Below are 20,997 nucleotides of genomic sequence, written 5' to 3' on the forward strand. Positions count from 1 at the left end.
CGACAAGTGTTGCCAGATTGACAGAAGGGGGTGACAGTTTGACAGATTGACAGCTTACAACAAGTTTTACTTACCAGGACAGCTTCAATCGAGAAGAGCAAGTTCCTAATTATTGGTACCTCGAATTTGAAGTTCGTAATTGAGAACTCTCTAATTTTGTTTCAATGAATTTAAAATTTGCAGTGCTGCCTGCTCGTTAGAGGCTCTGAAAAAGCATAAATTTATTACACACTTCCTATTATAAAGGGAGTTCCGAGGAAAACGAGAGAAACTGCAAGCCGGCGAAGGGAACATATGTTCAGCGCGCGCAAATATATCATCCCACATCGTGAGTGCGAAGGCCGCCATTATGCTGCAAAATTGTGAAATTACATTTAATGTTGAGCTGCGCGCGCGCGTCCTACGTATGGCGTGTGCTTTACTATACGATACCTTTCGCAAGAGCTCTGGTTGCCTAACAAACAGGCACAGAACTATTACGAGGCCATCTCTCCGTTAACCGACTGGCGTTCCTCCTTTTGCCACTATCAAATAATGAAATCTAAATTAAAATTAAACAATTGGTTACTTACTCACACACAAACTACTACCAACATAGAGCCACTGTTGGTGCACTTCTGCAAGCTTGATGTACCGGCTGGTAAACGGGGCTGCTCCTTAAAGTCAAGAGTCCGCGCGCGTGTATGTTCCGCGAGGTCAACATGTCCAAATATGCATATCTCAAGTGCCCAGCACACGCGCCCCACAGGGTGGTTCCTGTTCCGTTCGCCTACTCCGGGAAAACAATGGCACCCAGAGTCCAGAATTAATTTAATCAACAATTCCGGGTGTGTGTGAGTGTGTTCCCTTTGAATTTACGAGGACGCCAGATGCATTCTCCACCAAACAAGTCATGCGCGAGTTTTTCGCCTTTCCGTAAAGATAATTACTGGCACCCTGTGTGTGTGTGGGCTGCAATGTTTTCCGCGGAATTATCACCGGGAACCGATCTCCGCCAACCGGAGCGGCAGCAGCAAGCCAAGGTCCAATTTGTACGTCCGTCCGGGGCACTTCCTGTGAACAATAATTCACGCGCGCACGTGTTCCGCCCTAGCCGGGGTGGTCATCTTTATCTGGATTGTTGATCGGGAAGGTTGGAGTCAAATTTGCATACAAATTATTCACTTACAATGTAAGTTGGACGATTTTCGAAACTTTGCCCGATTTCTGTGTGAGGAAAGCTGTCAAAAAATCTGCTTGACATTTTCCTGACTGGGTTCTCATCTGGCTGCGTACTTCGCGCTGAAACGAGAACTGTCAAAGCAGCTGCTCCCACATTGAAAAGTTGTCGAGCGGTCGACTAACTTTCGTTATGTCGACTAGCTTAGCTGTCAAACTCCCACATTGAACTCGGGAGGGGTGCGCTTTTAGAAAAATAGAATCCTTTCTTCTTAAAAAATACTTTTTTTTTTTCAAAACCCACTCAAAAACGTGACAGCTTTGTCAGCCGATGTATTGTATCGTCTGTCAGACGCGCGTTGATTGACAATGAGAATCACTTTAAGGTGTTTATTACGGGCAGATTCCCTCCTCACCTCGAAAAAGAGTGACTTTGGTTCTATTCACACCGAGAATGGTTGATGGTGATGAGGTCTGAATGGAAACCTGTCTTCGCGGGGGAAAAACAGGGAAAAATGCTGGCCCGGCCCTAGCTTGGGTGACGATGATGATGATCGGTGTTGATGTTGTCATCGTGATAGGAAGATAATATATCTGATTCTTGCCTTCGCGGAGATTCCGTTTCTTCGGCGCCCACCACCTCCTCCCCCCGTACGTATTGTCGGTTATAAGAGAATCATCGCGCCATTGTTGTTATCACAATGAAAGCGGAGAAGTATCTTACACAGAGCTGCTGCTGGCTTCCGTACAGCCGAAAATATTTGACTGCTGCCGAGGCGGCGGATTCTTCCCGAGAAGTTGTGCGCCATTGTGTACGCCACATGAAAAGTGGAATTTTTCGCGTCAGAATACCTCGAAACGAGTTCGAACGAGAGAGAGAAAAAAGGAAGCGGGAGTCTGTTGTCGGGAAATTCCTGGGAACAATTTGCCTGTTGTTGTGATGGAATCGTTTAATATTATTAATTTTTCTCTATTTATCTTCGTCCGGTCCGGCTAACAAGGGCGCGTCCTACCGCACGATGTTCGCTGTTTGGCAACAAACAGCTGTCAAACCGCCGCCAAAAATCGACGCGGAAATTGTAGCAGGCGAACAATATCAATTAAATTTTTCACATTTTTTTCACGCCAGCTTACAGTTCCCTCGATTCACGGTCGAAAAATAAAAAGCAGCGTTTCATATTTCTCGCAGTTTATTTTTCTGTTCTTGCCTGTGAGGACTCGGGCTCGCGCTCAGTTCTTTTGATCTCTTTCTGGACCGGTGAGCTGGCAATCTCATTTCCAATTACGCCGTGGCCGGTTCGATTTTTTTCTCCAACCCCGACTCGTGGGTACATGATACAATTCGACACGCGGCGCGGTTTCAGTTTCAATCATAGCAGGCGCAGAATTCGAAGCGGCGTGTGTGGTCCAGGCTGTTGTTCTCAAATTAGCCCGCGCAAAGGCGATTAACTGTCATTTTTAGCCGCGCCAACTTTGTTTTTGCTCTGTCGCTCCCCGGAGAAGTATGTGTGTTTTTTTTTTTTCTCGGTACTCAATTAAAAGTTTGAGCGCGCGAGAGCGACTTGTTTTGATTTTCCGGCCTGTGCGCTCGGTAATCCTGTCAAAAGCCCTTTGGCCTTCGTCAAAAAAGTTGCCGTATCCAAAAAGTTTGAACTTCCTTTCGACAGCTTTTAATTAGGTCTTTTCGCTGGGATTTCGCCGCCGGGTGACGTACTGGAAGTTTTTTTTTCGCTCCCTAGCGAGCGAGTCACTTTAAGAGCAGACGAATGTCAAGTGCGGACAAGAGCATAAAAGCAAAACGGAACGTTTCGAGTCAATTGCAGCAATTATTTCACCCGTTTTATTGTTATTGCTCGTCACAACATGGCATTCACGCACGCAGCCTGCCGCAACCCGCTGCTCCGCCGCCATCTTGGATCATGAAGAACATCTCGACGTGTGCTGGAATGCGTCTTTGATGGTCCACGACTTGGGGGCGAAAACGGGCCTGCTTACGAGAGTTTAATCGTTTGTGATGTGAATCGCCTAGTTTAGCTCCCTCAAACGGCCTAAAACAATGGGTCGAAAACGCGAGGTGGAGGACCTGTCAAATCCGTGTCCGCGTGTGTGTGTGTGTGATCATTAGGACGCTAATAATAATGACCCCACGGGCGGATTGTTCCACGTCTGTACCTGCTAATGATACAGAGCTTTTTACACGTTTCGACCGTGGAGAGAGAGGAGCAAGTGTCGAAAATTACAGCTTTCGGAACCATGCTTACCCACATCTCCGCGTCGGACCCCACTGGGTCACCACGCGCGGCGTATGTTATTAGTATGTGCCCAGTGGGTCCAAAAAAGAGGTGCGCGCACACGCGGCCCAAAACACTTTGAGGCGAGGGCTCGCCCATTAATTCCGTTTCACAGTCCCCAAACGAAACGAAGAAGAAGAAGTCGCATCGAGATTTAATCACTTTATAACATATTTCCTGTGCTGCGACGTCGTCTTCTTTGGGGTCCCTCCCTCCCTCTTTTCAACCTTTCTTAATGTTATTTTAAACGACTCCTCGTCCAGTTTCGTTCCTTGAACTCCCGCTTGAGGTCTTAATTTTGGTCGACTTTTCCTTTGGAGCGCGCTGTGTCCATGTTATCCGCACCATATTTTTTACACTGGGTGGCCCAAGGTAACAGCGAGATATGTGACCAGCGAACTTGGTCGTTTGCTCGAAAAGCTGATGCTGGAGTAATTAGCGTTAAGCACTGGGTCGTTTCTTTTTTCGGGGAAAGCTGGAATTTTAAAATTTCTTTTTGCACACGCTTTTTTACGCGCGCACCCTTTAATTCCGACAAAGATTATACGGGCGAAAATCTGCGCGACGATGAGGATGCATAAATTTCACCGGTGCCAGGCGGAAATCACACAGGTGACAGCGTAATGGGGCAGAAAAAGAACCCGATATTCGCACAAAAGATCGCATGTCAGAAAGCTCGACCCAAATCTGCGCCCCCCAAACAAAAGCGCCCTCAGAATAAAAACCAAGTCACTGAACCGTAAAAATTCTCCAATAGTAAAACTTCACCAACAACCCTCCACTAAACAAATGGCTGGCGCACTCTCTCTCGGCTCTAATCACAATGCTTCCTCTTCTCATAACGAGCCGGAGCTTTATGCCCCCGAAAAACTACTCGGAAAAGCATCCAACTTTTAAGGATCAACCAGCCGTGTGTACTTAAAAATCCCAGCTGTAAACAGCTCAGAGCTCTACGACGTCGAACAAACAACAGAGCAGAGGAGAAAAAAAAACGAGAGCATCATAATAATGTAATCAACTTTTATGTTTTACAGTGCCGTATTATTTTTTCTCACCCATTTTGGGAAGGGAGGTTGGAGGCGCTCGAGACGTTCCCGGGCTCTCTGGAGTGCACTAACTACCGTGACAGAGACTGGGCGGCGGCGGGCGGAGGCTCCAGAGGAAGATTTTATATATTTTAATGGTATTAAAATTCGCCTCGTTCGCCTTCCAAGGAGGAGGAAGCCGCAGCCGGCACTAAGGAGCAGAAGAAAAAATCATGATCAAAAAGCAAAGTACTACCGGGCTCGAAATCGCCCCCCATTACACTTCTTTTACTAACAGAAAAGTGGAAGTACTGGGCCAAGCTTTCGATTATGACTTTGTAGAGCTGCGCTCGGTTCGGCTCGGCGCGCTCACTTTTCAATTAAATACAGAAATCGCAAGTCTGGAAAAAATCGCTTTTGTTTTCTGCCGAGTTGAACAACAGAATCCCCCACTACCCTATTTCACGAGAAGCAGCAAAAAAAATCGCAGTAGTCGGGGGGAGGGGTAAAAGAAAAGAGAGAAATGAAAATCCCGGTCCAAGTGGTTGCAGAATGCAACCAGACGACGACCGCACCCGCAGCAGTAGTAGGCTTTGATTCCAGGGGCAACCAGCCGGATCGCATCGCGCAGGATGCGGGTTTTTAATCTGATTCGCCGTACTTACGTCGGTTGCCGGTCGGTCGACAAAAGGATAAACTCCCCGGTGGCATAACCTTACTTTTGGGATGAAATTCTGCCCGCTTTTGTTTGAAAGAGGGGCGGAAAAAATATGAAGAGGGGGTTGTCTAGAGCACACAGCACACAACAGGTGGCAGATATTCATCCGGTTGCAGGTGGAAAGGTCAGTTGATCACACAAACACATGGGTTGATGTCCGTGCCTGGACCTTTGAACGCCGGTTCGATGTGGGTGGTGGCCGTTTAGCTGTTGACATTTACGACTTCTTGCCGTGTGGGAGAGTTTCGAGTAGTTAACCTCTAATTTAATGTAAACAGAGTGTAGACACGACAAATTTCGAGGCAGACACTTTCCACGCAGGGTCGAACGTCGACCTTTCAAAAAGTCGACAACGCTGGATTTAGGCTGCGTACTTTGCGGTCCCTGAGTGAAAAATGGCGATCTGTCGAACTCTTGATGACAGCAACAAATTATTTGGAGACGATCTGAATTTTGACAGTTCGTTTCAATGTGAGATTTAGGCTGCGTAATTCTTTTTCTTATTCTACTCATAAAGACAACCCCGGAAGTTTTCGGATGAGTACAACAACAAACAATAACTTCGCGATCCCTGAGTGGAAAGTGTCGGTCTGTCGGACTCTTGGTGCTGTCAACAAAGAACACGATATTAGCGCTGACAGTTTTTTAAATATGCGAGTTGGGCTGCGTACTTCTATTTCTTATTCTACTCAGAAAGACAACCCAAAAAGTTTCTAATGAGTACAATAACATCCAAGTTGACAGTTCTGATCTCATCTACACGAATAGAAACATCTCACATGAGTTATGACCGCATACATTAGCCCCCAAACAAAGATCCTGCTGAAAACTGGACACACAGCGCCTGGGTGGCCTGCAGAAACACGATCTGGCATCGATTATGTTTCAGCCCACAAAGCTAAATAGTTGACACAAACGATTGTCACCCGAATAGTTTAAAAAAAATTCCACTCACAACCCCCGCCCGCTAGCCGATGGTTCTTCCAAATTTATGAAAATCATATTCAAAAACAAGCTGCTGGCTGTGACAGGAAAACGAGACGCTAAAAACAACTCTAAACATCCCCAACCAGCAGCAGCAGCAACATAACTAGCCAAACCAGATAGATATCGCAGCTCGGTCTAATAGGCATCCACCGCATTTCCACGAACCACAGGAAGAAGAAGACAACACGGAGAAACAATGCGCTGCTGGCCCAAAACATACTTTTGTTAATTGATTCTATTAGCATGTCAATAAAGAGAGCTGCTGCGCTGCTGGTTACAGAGACGCAAACCAGCTGGTAGCTTATGGTAATGCGAGCGCGCGTCTTTGGACAGAAATCTAAAATGCATACGGCACCCGGTAACCTAAACAAAGCCAACGATCCGGATTCTCGGTATCGAGGGCTAACCGTGTGGTCGCGTCGACTTGGTCGACACACATGCATAAATATTTGCGTTTCGCCACCGGAGGTTTTTGTGGTTTGCTGGAAACAAATTGTAACCGAAAAGCATTCCCGGAACACGAAGCAGCCGATTAATAAGAGAGCGGGGAGGACCATCGAAGGAGGCTTTGACGCTGGTGACACCTCTCTTCAGCTCCTTGAGCCGAGCTCGCATGGCCTGCTGGGAGACAATAGCGAATGATATGTATTTATGATAATGGTTATGTTTATTATTTGTTTATGTAAATGCAGCTTGGGAGCTCCTGTGGATAAGGAAATGGGGCCGGGGGTTGTCCATCCACTTGGCGCAGTTGAGCGTTTTTTTTGTTTCTTCTTGTTTGAAGAAGCAGTAGTGAGCAGAGAAGCGTTCGAGCACCACTCCTCTTAGAAGAGGGACTCTCAACGTCAAGCACTTAGCGTGGAGTGAGGGCTGTACATCACACCACACGCGTTCTCCAGCGCGGTTCTCGTTCCGCGCGGTCATCGGATAAATTGTTGCGAACCGTTTAGTTGGATATTTATTCGCTTCTTTGAAGTTCCCGGTTACGCAAGATTTGACCCGTTCCCAGAGGCGGTGGTGCCAAGCACCACAGGTGGTAATCATCATTACCCGATCCATCAAAACATCTTCACCTTTCCGACACGGGCGTCGAATTCTTTCGTCAGGTCAAGAATCCAAGCTTCGGCGCTCGGTGTTTTGTTTCTACTACGCCTTTTATCTCCGAATTGATTATAATCAGGTCGTCGACGTCGGTCAATCTTGATGTCGGCGCGTAATGATGCTGAAATTATAATCATGATGACTCCTCGAGGAGAAATTACTGCTGCTACTGGTGTGGCCACAGAACCGGGTCACCTAACGGCTTCCCATTTTCGCTGACGACCCTCATTAAGAGGACGACGTCGTTGGTCAAATATTTCAGAACGATGGTGACCGCCCACGCGCCTTCACGGAAAGAAGGTGCTTCATTGATTCATCGCGCTATGATTTATTCTGATTGAATGAAACTTTATATAATTATGTTATTACGGTAGCAGGCCGTACAACTTTACCAGGCAGCGTCTACTCGACGTGTCTTCGTGGAAGAGTTGGCGCGTGGGCCTGGCCTGCTTGATGCGGCCGTTTACCTCAAGTTGTGCTTCAAACGGCGGATTTTATTCCTTTATATTTTCAATCAACGCCGGCTGGTTGCTCCGAATTGGATAATTCGGTACAAAGTTGAGCAAAAGTTTCGAAACCCGCGCGCTTTAAAGCCGAATCTTCAACTTTCTTTAGTCGCCGCCGGGCACGCGATTCTAACGCACAGTGACAAACAGCCCGGGTGAAAGCGCGCGAGCGGTTATGGCCTAATCGCATTAACGCTCGTACTTCACTCTCTCCCTCGGCCAAGTACCTTTCGGGGTTCCACAAGGTACGCCCTCATTTCGCATTCGTCGGCGAGAACCATTATCATCCGACCATTTAAGATAATCTATTGCCACCGCAGGCTATTTTCACGAGTTTCGCTGAATGGATCTCGCTCCACTCTGAGGAAATAAAAAGGCAGTAGAAATCTTCTTTTACGCGCGCCAAACATAAATCGCGCGCACCCTCGACAACTGTCACCTTGGTCTTGCGATGTCCCACTTCCACGAAGGCCCCCTCCGGGGACTCCGTCGTCTGTTCCACCATGTCGCTAAATGCGACATTTCAAATTAAACTGTAATCTCTCGCTGGCTGGCGATCGTGTGCCTTCGATAGCCCAGCATCTCAGCAGCAGTCGGTGTGGCGGGTGTGTTTCACTTTCATTAATCTTGACCGTTTTCGGTAGCCCCCGCGCGATTGAGACAAGTTCATTGCGTGGACGGACGGCCGGCTTATCTAGTCTTTGGATCAAAACACACTTTCTTATTCTCGTTTTCCCACCGAGGGGCCTGCAGTGCACGGTTTGTGACGCGCTGACGACGGTCAACCGGGCTAGAAACAGGTACCCCGCGCACTAAAAATAAAAGAATTTAATTAAATCATCATTCTCATTAAAAATGATTAATTGAACGAATTCGCCTGCGCCGGAATGTGCCGACCATTTCAACCGTAAACGGTCTGTTTTCGTTTGTGGTCGTACACCGCTGATAATTATTTTCACTCCTTTCTTCCCCGAAAACCCCGCGGGATATGTCTACATCTTGCCAAATTCACCGTCTGCGACTAATGGCCAAATTATGGAAATCAGTCCCTCAAAAGTGCCGAATGTCATTACTTTTGAATTTATCGATGCGGCTCGCCTTCGGGCAGAAATCAATTCGGACGAGTGTCCGACACTGTTCGCACTGGGAAGCGCGTCAGGACGCAGCCACTTGAACTGTCTAATCGCGCGCGACAATTACCCGGTAAGAAATCGACCGGCACGCAACGCGTCGCTCGCGTGTCGACCAACAATTGAAGCGTTTTCTAATCGTGACAAAGTGACACCAGTTATGATTAACGCCGTGAAGTTGCGTTTCTGATAAAGGTTAAGCCGGGCGCGCGCACAGAACAATCGTGATGAATACTATCTCTCATAGCTGTCAAAACATTTCCCGCGTTGACTCGGTTGACTCTGGCGGAACAAATATTCCAACTATGGAAAAACTTCCAGTAAACATGATAAAGCTAATGTTTATTGGTGTAATTTCGTTTTAAATTCAATTTAAATTCTATTCTGTAGTTTTTTCGCTCCCTATCTTCATTCCAGCTGCCGCTGGCAGCGCGGCGTTTACCTTTCATTTGGACCGCTATCGGACGTTTCCATCTATCATCTATTTGCTGCTGCTGTTGCTACTTCTAGTTTCGCCCTCGTTCGCCGGGCCAAACTAAAACAGAAACTATAAACGCTCATGTTTTCGGGTAGAAAATTGTTCCCCACCCCACCACGCTCCCAAAGTGGCTTGTATTTATTTTCAAAAGCGTTTTCGCCTGTATTTAACATTCAAAAATTATGTTGTTATCTAGATTTTTGTTTAGCTTCAAGCACATCTCCTCGGAAATCTCCTCGCGCGCCACTCGATCAACGCCGGACTGAATTAATGAAACAAGTCACCGGCGTGCGCGCCGGTGGACCGGTATCTGCTGGAAGCTCCGATGCTGCTCTCCGGGATCCTGTGGGGAGATGAAGGTCGGACGCTGGAGGCGGCGTACATGGAAACAACATTTGAAAACGTCATTCTCAATCTTAGCTTGGAGGATAGTCGTGGTGGTAGTTCCAGGTTTTCGTTTTCTCTCTCTAGCCGGGGACTACACACTAATTCGGCCGAAATAACGAGACGAGATTTAGGTTGACTGATATCGAGCCTCTGCGTTCGGAGTGGACTGTCCTGGCCAGAGCACTTTTTGGGCACCGTGCGAAACCGGTGCTCACACATGGTGAACTAATTTCGACATGATGGAATATTTTAGCCTTCCCGTCCTCTCCGACGGAATCCAAATGTTAACTGCTACTATATTTATGTTCTCTCAAGACAGAAACACACATTTCTCTTCTTTTGCTCTGTTTGATTCCACATTTGTTAATTAATTAATTTATAGACAAAGAGCAGCGAACTTTTCGGGGATCCCTCGAGGGAACGCGATTTCAATGACCTGGGAACGAATTCTCCGGAGAACGCGCGCGAGATCGCCATAAATTTATGTCGCCGGAGGCAAAATTAATTAGCTGTTTAGGCTGACCACTTTCCCCATCTTGCCAGAATGTTAACTAGCTTCGCCACTGGAATTTATTGCTTTTCAAACGTTGCTACGCTGATGAATCACCACCATCCGGGTTATTAAAATCGGCTTTACACTAGCCCTGCTTGACACTTCACGATGACCCTTTGGATCGAAAATCAGAGATTTCGTAATTAATCGCCTAAACTAGTTTGATAAACGGTCATATTTGGATCTTAAGCGCCCCGTTAATGCATTTTTCGACGAATTTTTACGAGTGTTTTATAGTTTAAAGAAGCTTAGAAAGCGAATCGTTTCGAGGGGCACGTCAATGGCCTTTTTTACGGTCGACGCGTAAGCCTCTTAGCCGGCGGCAGCGGCTTGATTATAATCGGCCAAATTATGTGACAATCGAACTGCGTAGGCCGCTCGAGAGGACCTTATGCGAAGATGATTTCAGCACAAATTTGATGCTATTTTTGGGAAAACATTTGTCATCGAAAGCTTGAAAGATTATTTTGTTTAAGCTTGAAGACTCTTTAGTCGACTAGTCGACATAGCGCATAACGCCCCTCAAATGGGTGCATCAAGTCCAATAGCCTACTTCGATCTCACCGCGTGATACTTGCCACACACGAACCGGGTGACTAACCAGGCATGGCCTACTTCACAACTCCGCCGTGGGACACGGCAACTCCAAGCATCAATTATCGGCGTCGTAAAACGCAGCGTCCGAATCGGCCTTAAAGCACGTTTTGTTACATTTTTTTTTTGTTTGCGGTTCCCGGCGTGAGAGACGCGAGATGGCGCGCGGTGATCAATAATAAACCATAAACAGAATTGATTTCTGGTCTATAAATGTATAGTGCAATAAAAACACATCAATATGATTTGATAATGGATGAGAGAGATCTGACGCGCGGTGTGTCGTCCCTAAGCAGCGGCGGCCACGCTAATTGATTCGGGCCTCGGGAAAGAAGAAGGGGGCCCACATTGAGGTCTAATAAAAATTTATATCAGCACCCTGAGGTTTCGGGAAATGTGTTTACTTTTCAGTCGACTGCGAGGAGGGGCGCCTCCTGCTTTATCTGGCAATATTGACGACTCGAGCCACGATCATAGCTCTGATTGATGGCCATCACATCTTTGCCGGACCTTTTTTTTTCTTCGCCGGGCTAGATGGGTCATAAAATTAATGGTAATTAAGTCCGATTTTATTAAACCATTAAAGTTCAAGAAATGTGGTTTCTTATGGCACTCTCGGCGCGGCGAGTGGGAGTCACTGTGCTGCTGCCGATTCTACGGCACTGATGCGCGATATTTATGGCCCCTTACTAGTTGTTAAGTACACCCCGAGAACTTTGGCGTGCCATTAGTGTGAGTGGGGGCCGTTCTAATTGAAGACTCGTGTTACTCTATAGAAGTTGATCCATAAAAGCCCCTTCGATCATCGTGCACAGCATCCATACTAACGAATTGTTTTTTTTTTTTTTCTACTTCCAGGTAAGCAATAGACGTCACGATCCGTGGAGTGTTGAGTGTGCGCGCACGTGTGAGTAAACCTGGCGCAATTCTAACCTCCCAAACACCACACCACCATGACGCTTATGCTTCTCTTTTCCACGCTCCTCCGACTTAGCTAGAAGAAGACGAAACAGGCTTTGCCGGCAGAAAAAAAACACCAAAGCACTCGAAATTCGAAACCCACAGAAAACAATAGAATTGGCGCACAAACAGTTCAAAATTCTCGCTAAATTAAAGATAATGAATTATCAGTTTTATAGAAAATCCGAAGGTGTGTATTCCATAGCAACTCTATTTATAAGTGCCGTAGCGTGTAGAGCCTCTTTCAGCCTTTTTCCTCCTGGCAGCTAATAATACATGTATCTAAATGCTTATTTCTCGTGATTTAGCACGTTTTGTTGGTTCTGTTGTTATAGAGTCGTTTCGTTCGTTCGTTATTCCTCCCAGTTTCTCACTCCGCGTGGAGAGCCACGACCCCGCCCGCTTATAAACATTTAATTTGGGCCTTTTTGGCTTCCCTCTTTAGTTGGCGGAGTCATAACCATAATAGATTCGATTCGTGCCCCATAGTTCCAGGACGCAACGGTCGTGGTGGTCACGCGTGTTTTGTGTGAAACAAAGGTGTGAACCGAAATCAGTTCGCGCTCTGCCCACACATTCCACGCGGGCTTAGACTTTGAAGCAGAGGGTGTTACATCACGTTCCACCGCGCGATAGACAGAAGTGAAAGAAGGTGCCTCCGAATGTGCGCCTTATTTGGTTCTCACGACCACTAATCGGCTCCGGCACATAAATCTAAACAGAGAGAGGCACGTTATCTTCCTTAGCTCTCACGCGGAAAAAGGAGCAATACAGGTCAATCCGTGCGACCAGTTTCACTAATCACCATTTACGTCCTATCGTGCATTCAGCTGACGATCAATCGCGAAGCGATCGCGGAGCCCTAAAAGGTTCGCAGCCGTGTCCACTTCAGTGTCATCGATACCGAAGTCGGCAATTTATTAGCGATCGTAAAATAGCTCATTTGAAGTGAAATTATAGGAAAAATACTCAAACTGAACCTGTCGCGGCAGCGATCCATTCGAGGAATTCCACTCGCAGTGTCCACTCTCCTCTTGTGATGTGAGACCGACGATCATCGATGCGCGCGTAATTAACGTGATCTTCCCTTGCTCAATACCGGAGTCGTCGGTCTCATGGGAGTTGCGAGCTGCGATGACCCAATTCACAACCGATCGTCTGTTTACGCCAAACGCATCTTTCAAATGCTGCTCGATTTCCCTCTTGGTGTTGTTGTTGCTAAATGGAAATTGATACTTACCGAAACGGGTAAACAGACATTTTCGTGATCGCGGTTGACGAAACTCGGCCAATGTTTATTGCCGGCTTCCCCGATCAGTAAACAAACCACGAGTGCGTTTTGACAGCTGTTGGCGCGCTAAAAGTGACTCAGATCGTAACTGCTTGAGCCCGACATTTCTTAGTGGGTTGACTGTCTATGTCGACTTCCTAATTTAGCCGCCCGTCTGACAGCTCGCGCGTAAACCACGGATGGCTGCGTCCTGTGAAGTATTGTCCGTTGCACCGAAAATCAACAAACGATCAAATTTATCTTTATTACGCATTTCGCCGACATTAAACCTAACGACGTCCATTGTTAACGGACGAAAGCTCGGGTTCACACGACGACCACCCTAATTGAACCCGACACCCTGCCTGAAAGCAAAAGGAAATGATCGGACCTCCGGAATTGAGTCATAAGCCAATTGGTGGCCACCAGTTTTTAGTTTGTTTTACAATATATCGACTAATTAATCGTTGCCGCGCCGCACAGCGGCGTAGAACCACGGTGACCAAATTTCCGCGCCCAATGTGATCATTTCCGCTCCGTTGAGCGCGCCTTGGACTCAACGCCCCTCGTTCGCGAGCGGGCGAAAATTAGAAGATGTCCAAGTTTGGAATTTATGATCCAGTTCTTTTGGAGGGACGGCCGGACGAAGCGGCGAAGAAGAGTCATTAAAGTGTGCGCACCTTAAATCGGGAACGACGACAAATTCGTGAAACCGAATCCCGCCCAGGGCGGGACGTAATTTAAGTTTAATTACCTGAAAACAACGAAGCGACGACGACGCCAGAATTAAGATGGCGTTCCGTCGTCGACGGGGTCTCTTCTCCAGGCGGGAGTCCCCCGCCGAAAAATCAGCGACGAGCTGAAATTAAAGAGCGCTCGGAAATTATATGCAATTACGCGCCCAGTTCTGCTCGCTCCGACGCACTTGGCGCGCTTCATGGCCTGCTACGATTGATGTGTGTCTTCGTCGCGACGTCATACATGCAGATGCGGGCCGCCTGACAGCTCTCGCAATCAGAGTTGCCCGGGGCGACCGGGCCAACAAGGGGGCCTACTACGTTCAGATAAGAACATACTGACTGAAATTAAATATAAATATGCTTATGCTAACTAATGGCGTACGGAAACGATTTTTTCCTCGGTCAATTTGTTAAATTTATTTACTTTAGGGATAAAGTCTGCCTAGAGGGTGCGCGCAAGAAGGAACACCGAAAAAAGATTCCGGCGACATCGTGCGGATGCAAAACAGCCCTGAACAAACATGGCCACTCTCGTTCAAGCAGTTCATAAAACTCCAAAACTGCATCAATACCCAAGCACACAAAAACACACATGGCCGAGTTGACGAAAGACAGCCCTCCTCGAAGCGGTTCTAGAACGTCAAACAGAGAGAGAAAAAAAATAAGAAACATGGCAAAGCATAAAAATAAAACCTTTGTTTTTGAAAGTGCACGACTCCTTCGGGAAAGCCCCGAAAGAATATCCAAACGAAAGCAAAAACGCATTTACAATTAGTAACATGCACCCATAACACAAACAATTAACGATCCCTTGTCGAAGATAAGCAAAGGAAATGCACTCGGTGACGGCATTCTGAACCGGGTGACTTAACCCAGTGCACTCTCACTGGTCTTGACATATCCTGTCTCGGAAAATACCAGCCAAATAGCTCGCAGTAGGCTACGCGGATCAATGTTTGATCCCGCCTGCGTTTGAAGTTGAACTTTGACAGATAGGCCCCCGTTCAAGAACGCAGCCGGCGGCTGCAGACGGGCGACAAATTTAGACAATCCCCCGAATGGAAAAACACATGAAAGAACACAGAGATCACATTCACAGACCCCGCCGCGCACGGTTCCCGCTCATTTCTTTTTCGGTAGCTCTGCTATGTGTCACACTGGCGGAGAAAGTCTGTGGTCGCGGCGGTACCATTAAACTTTGACATCTGCCCATAAATAATGGCTGCAGCGGTGGAATGTGTAATCTCGCACGCCAGCTGAGAATGGAAAAGTTGGCGCTGGAAAAACCTCACCTGTCAAAACAGTGCGTGCGCGCGCGCGGTCCTCCTACCGGTCAGTTCACGGACTGCTAGGACTGCTTTTGACCGGGTTAGGAAACTTTTCCAGCCTTGAGACCAGTATTTATCTAGTGGCTTAACTTTTGTGCCTTCTTCCGGTCGCTGTGCGACCGAAAACTTTGGTCGTTTAAAATGGTCCTGTTGAAAAGCGTAATCCCCCTGCCCCGGCGTTGATTTATGTCGACTCTGCTCAAAAGGGGGGTGAAAGTGTGATGAATTTGACCGTTTTGTTTTTTGTTTCGATTGTCCCCCGCATTGATGACAGGCCCAGTCGATAAACAATACCCGACCGGGGCGGAAGCTTCGATCGAACTTTCCCGCGGGCCGCTATTGTAGAGGTACTTCCGCGTGAAATTGCTGCAATTATGTCGACTTTTGTGACGTCTCTGTCTCGTATCTAGCTCGAGACGCTCAAGGAAAGCACCAATTAGTCCCGCTCTGTCGTCATCGCCGTCCGCTCATTGTGGCTCACACGTTTCAATACAGAGAGGAAAGTCTTTTCTCAAAGAGCTATCATTACCGCCGAACATTGCGCGTAACACAAAAGAAAAGTTTCTTGTTTTTGTGATGCTTTGGGGCGCGCGAAAAGACTTTTCACAACAAAACGTTTCTGAAGGGCGAGGGGAGGAACACGCGATCGTGATAAACAATGGTCCGTTTTTGACAACGATCTCTCAATCGCAAAATAAATGGTTATGACCCTTTCTAAAGGGGTGCGCGAACTACGGGGGCATTTGGCCACATGGTCCCATTTCCACGATCGGTTGGGGGTTAAACGATGTCCAGGTAATTACCCTACCGTGGTTTCGTTCCCTGCTTCCTGTGAGCGTGACGATCGATTAACCTCCACCGGGTTCCAACTTCAACTGGGGAGAGGGAGAAATTCAAATTGAATGCTGCTCCACTAAAGGGACGTGAAAAACATAAACAACACGAAATTACATCATGTTTTGGAGCGTTGGTGGCGTGCCGACAGGAGTATCACGACTTTACCTCCCTAACCACGGGGATGATCCCCCACGACCGGATTATCGATCTCGGCGTGAGCCAAAGTCAGCCCGATTAGATTTATGCCCGGGTGATGCCTCGCTAATAGCCTGCGTGGCCCAAATCGGGCGAATTGGGCTGCCCTCTCGTCGTCCCGAAGACACAACCGTAATTAATGATCGCGTATCGGTGGGTTCTCCAGAGCTTCCCGTTTCGGGTGATAAATGGGACCGACGGAACCCACACGACGGGGTTGCCGCTGAAAATTGACAGATTTGACAAACGAGTCTCGACCAAACAGGGTCAAGTTTCGTCGTTGTGTATTGACAGAGAGTTGACAGAGAGCATTGACAAGGTTTCTTTTCAAATTCCGTTTCAAATATGAATTGCAAAAGGCATTAATTTGCTACTGCAAAAGCGCGAACCACGTGTAAACAAACGGTGACATTTGACGCATCGCAGCTGGCTGCGTCCTTTGTCGTCTACACGCTCGCGGCGAACTACTCAAGTGTGTGATGCACTTCAGCTGCAATTAGGCAAAAACAGTAAACGTAATGTGGCTTGTTATGCAGTTGTCTTCATCAAAATCTTCGCGGCGCGAGTGCGCGCCTGTAAGAAGACGGATAATTAATGAATTGATGAGCATAAAAGGAAACATATTTTCCGCCACAAGCCAGACAGAAAATTAATTAACAATGATTTATGGCGAGGATTTGGTGAGCGCGCGAGCCCTCCATAGGCGCGCACAATAATTTTGTTTAATTAACGAAAACTCTTACAACTTTTCGACGATGTCGGTACTCAAACTGGTAATTAGTTTCCCCTTCTAACGCAGATGTGTTAGATGATCGAAGTGAAGGTGTGTTTTTATAAAAACTATCCACTTTCGCACTTTGCGCCATCTTCTCTGCGCGTACAACAAAAAGCGTGTACGGTAAATTGATCCGCGCCTAATCAGCGTGTGGGAAACCGTTTCCGCGCCTGGATTAGGGCACCTTGGGGCGTTAAAGTAGCACTTTTTCACGCCTGGAACGACGCAATGGACACCGCAGGCCGGCTGTCGGGTGAAACCGAAATCGATCAACAGTGAAATTGATTTCACTTTGTTTGTTTTCACGATTAATTTTCAATTAATTTCACACCACGCAACGCGCGTTGAAGAGGATGCCCCTCTTCACATGGTGTTGGTTTTTGTCATCGTTTTGTTGTGGTACAATTCGTTCGATTAAACGGGACATTTGTTTAGCTAAACACGATTTTGGAACCGACGAGGACGGATCTCACGCCGCGTTCGGGTCCCAAATCGTGGGGGAAGCACGTTCACGCAGTGACCACGCAGAATTTCCAAACATGGCGGAATTTTTTGTTCCCTTCCACCGAAAACACTGTAATTTACATAATTATCCGAACGAAGAACGGGGCAGGCACAATCAAAAAGGCAGCAGATGAAAACAAATAATAATTGAAATATAGTAATCAAACAATTGGAGAACAACAAAAGCTCTCGGAAAGGATGAGATCGTGTGTGAGCCTCCGACGACGAGGGATTCCGACTGTGGGTCGTCCCACAGGAACTAATTATAATGCAAAAGACAAAACATCGGCAATTTTCGGAACGAATTGAGTTCGCCCGACCGGCCCAAGAACGACGACGATGGCGCGGGGAAGAGGGAGAAAATTTCATTTCATGGTTGGATTGTGGCGCGATTTCGTGCCAGGCAGCCTAGACCTTGCGGTCCGGGCCCGGGCACCCTATGGTACGACCCCGGAGTTGTATCATTATTCAAATTAATAACTATGATTTGGGACGCCGCGCCCCACCCGACGGTGCCCCGCGTTGAACTTGACATTCGGTGAGATAGCAGTGTTTTCGGGGCTGGAATTTGAATCGATTTCTTTGTAACAGTTCAATTTGCGGAATGGCTTTATTCCACTGAAAAATTACACAATTTTAAGTGTAAAACGTCAAAACAAACCCACATAGAAATCGACCGCCGTACCACGTTGCCAATCAGTCGACATTCAAAAATGGCTTTATTTCACTGGAAAACGAGTAAACCTATTTTGAGTGTAAATCGTCAAAACAACCCCACTTAGAAAATTGCCAACGCAGCATTTTGCAAATTTGTCGACATTCACAAAAATGATCGAAATTCATCAAAAATAGCAGTGTTTTCGGGGTTGGAATCGATTTCTTCGTAACAGTTCAATTTGCTGAATGGGTTTATTCCACTGAAAAATGGGTAAACACAATTTTGAGTGTGAAACGTCAATACAACCCCACTAAGAAAATTGCCAACGCAGCATTTTGCAAATTAGTCGACATTCATAAAAAAGATCGGAATCCATCCAGAAATCGCCTAAATTTGGTTTTGAGTGTACAATCAAAACAAACGTCAAACCGCACCCCCATAGCAATCGATGGGACGCGTAGGTCGACATTCGCGCTCCAGCAAACGCGCTAATTTTCGTCGGCTCAGCATCTCTACTTGGGGCCGCGCGCTATTTGCCAAGCTATTAGTATTGTTTGGAGTAATCTTTACACTCAACAAACATACGCCGATGTTTTTCCCACCCAAAACCGTCACATCTAATGGGCTCGCCCGGAATATCACATCTCTCGCGCGCGATGTCTATTATTACCGGGGACCTTTTGTTTTCCTTCGTGTGTCATTATTGCTGGGGTGGAAACGTCGCTTTTTTTGTTCGTACGTCCTACGACATTAGAGAGTGAGGTTGGTAATTACGTCGTGTGGTAATGTCACGGAACGCAACAGAACAACAAGAATTCGGTGGCATTTCCGGTACCAGCAAAGATCCAGCGGGAAGCAAATGTTTTGACAGTTGGTTTCCATCCTGCACACGTGAGATCTTCTGGGAGCGGAAAGCGAAGACACGCAGAAGGAGCCAGGACCAGGAATGTAAATATAATATTTAAATTTCCGAAGCTCAATTCAAAGCTTCGGAGCTCCATTGTGCATTCCGATCGTTCTTATCCCAGGCCAATCAGCCCTGACAAACGTTCGCCGGGAAAGGAAAGGAAGAGTCGAGCAGCGAAAAAAAAGAGTATAATATAATATCGTCTCTTTGGGGTAAACAAATATATTTATCTATCCAACCCTCGTCGATTCTTCCGCTCACTCCGGGTTGTAAGTCCTCGTTAGCGACATCGTCGTCGTAGTTCCTCCTGCTGAAAGATGTCGACTTTGGCGAAGACGTTGCCGTCGTCGTCTTTTACTCCCGTGTTTGCATAGAGAGCATACGGCGTTGGGACCTGGTGCTTTCTTCCTTTTTCGTAGGGCCCCCGTAGCGAAGCTGGAAGGGAACGAGCGAGCAGAAAAAAGGTGCATATATGGAAAAATGGAGAAATCGCTGGAATATTTTCCATTGTAAAGCGTAGTGGAGCTTCCTGGAGCGATCTCCCTGCCGGCTCCGGACCGCTTAAAAGGGTTAGCAAGATTCAGATGAATCGTGCTCGATTGCAGGCGAATTGTCATGGCTTTTGCATAACTTGAGGTGCTTGACTTTGCCGATCTACTGCTGCTAGGATGTTTCCTCTTGCTTCCACCCAAACAGTTTGTCGTCTAGTGTAGAAAGTCAAAATCTTTAATTGAATTATTTTATCTCGCTCCATCCATCAGCATTCATGCGCTCTCTGATGCTGACAGTGGATTTATACAGGAAGCAGACAGCTCCATAAATATATGAACGAAAAAGGGGGAAGACCCTGGGTTATCGTTTCGGGTGGATCTGCTCTTCTCCGGTGCAATCAACAGAGCAAATAGCAGCAGGCTCCCCAAACAAAAGCTGTAATTTCAGCACAAAAGCCTCTCCAAGGGCACTCGATACAAAAAAGAGAAGAGCTGCAAGACAATATTTGACAAATGTTTACATTAAATCCGAACCACTTACGCCTGCCGGCATTCACATATGATTCCATTATCTCGCAATAATCAATTCTCTCAATCATACAAATGGTCTCCCCGCTGAGGCCTGTGACATGGTGTGAATGAGAGACACTGCTGCCTCGACGTTGAAGGAGGAAGATTAATAGCCTCCCATTCCCCGAGAGCGCTCTCAGATCTCTATGACGGAGTAGTGGCCGCTAATGGGATACATTGTCGGTTTAACAAATCCATTTAGGGGCCCCTTCTCGGTGGATCCCCTGCACCGAGCGGTTAGTTTTTGGCCAGTTTCACCCCAATTACGGCGCCATCAATGCTAAAGCACACAAAACTAAGCAAACAAACAAAATTGCGAAATCGACGCAATTTACGGAGTTTTTGTTTATGTCGACTTCTAGAGTTTTGCCAATCGTTCGATTTCTTACAGGGTTGCAACTGTCAAACCAAAACACCCTGATAGAAAAATTTCGATCGGTACTTTTAAAAAATACGCAGTTTTTCTTTATGTCGATTTCTAGAATTTTGACAATCGTTTGATATTTTACAGGGTTGCAACTGTCAAACTGCAACACCCTGATAGTAAAATGTCTATTGCTCAAATTCGTGCAAGTCGGCATTTGGGTGTCGACTTTTCCCCCCGATCGCTGCCGCCAGTATCGGATTTCTCCCGGGATTTAGCAGTCAATTACGCGCGTGTACTCGTGTTGACTTTCATTGTTCACCCCATGCAACCCTCCACAAATGCCGTTCATTAGGCGCCGATATAGCTCCAAACTTTTTTCCCCCTCTGGGGTTTGTTTTTTTCTCTGCCCTCTAACTTGCCTCAATCGCCAAAGCAAAAGCGCAACTTTCCAACGACGACCCGACCGT

At 46.9% G+C, this 20,997-nt stretch overlaps 1 protein-coding gene across 9 annotated transcripts in view; it reads left to right on the forward strand.

Annotated features, from left to right (window-relative positions):
- Positions 1-20,997, forward strand: part of LOC120427875 (teneurin-m) — a 236,291-nt gene that overhangs the window by 33,618 nt on the left and 181,676 nt on the right. For 4 of the 9 annotated variants that reach the window (XM_052708708.1, XM_052708714.1, XM_052708706.1 and 1 more), the window contains exon 3: positions 11,923-12,078. The exons of 3 other annotated variants lie outside the window; for them this stretch is intronic. In XM_052708708.1, coding sequence (XP_052564668.1) covers positions 11,923-12,078 — 156 coding nt within the window. Of the gene's footprint in view, positions 1-11,786; positions 11,836-11,922; positions 12,079-20,997 lie in introns of those variants that run through there. 2 more of the 9 variants (XM_052708707.1, XM_052708715.1) reach the window with 2 other exon arrangements.

This window comes from Culex pipiens, chromosome 2, assembly GCF_016801865.2.
Source record: "Culex pipiens pallens isolate TS chromosome 2, TS_CPP_V2, whole genome shotgun sequence".
In the NCBI taxonomy this organism is placed as follows: domain Eukaryota; kingdom Metazoa; phylum Arthropoda; class Insecta; order Diptera; family Culicidae; genus Culex; species Culex pipiens.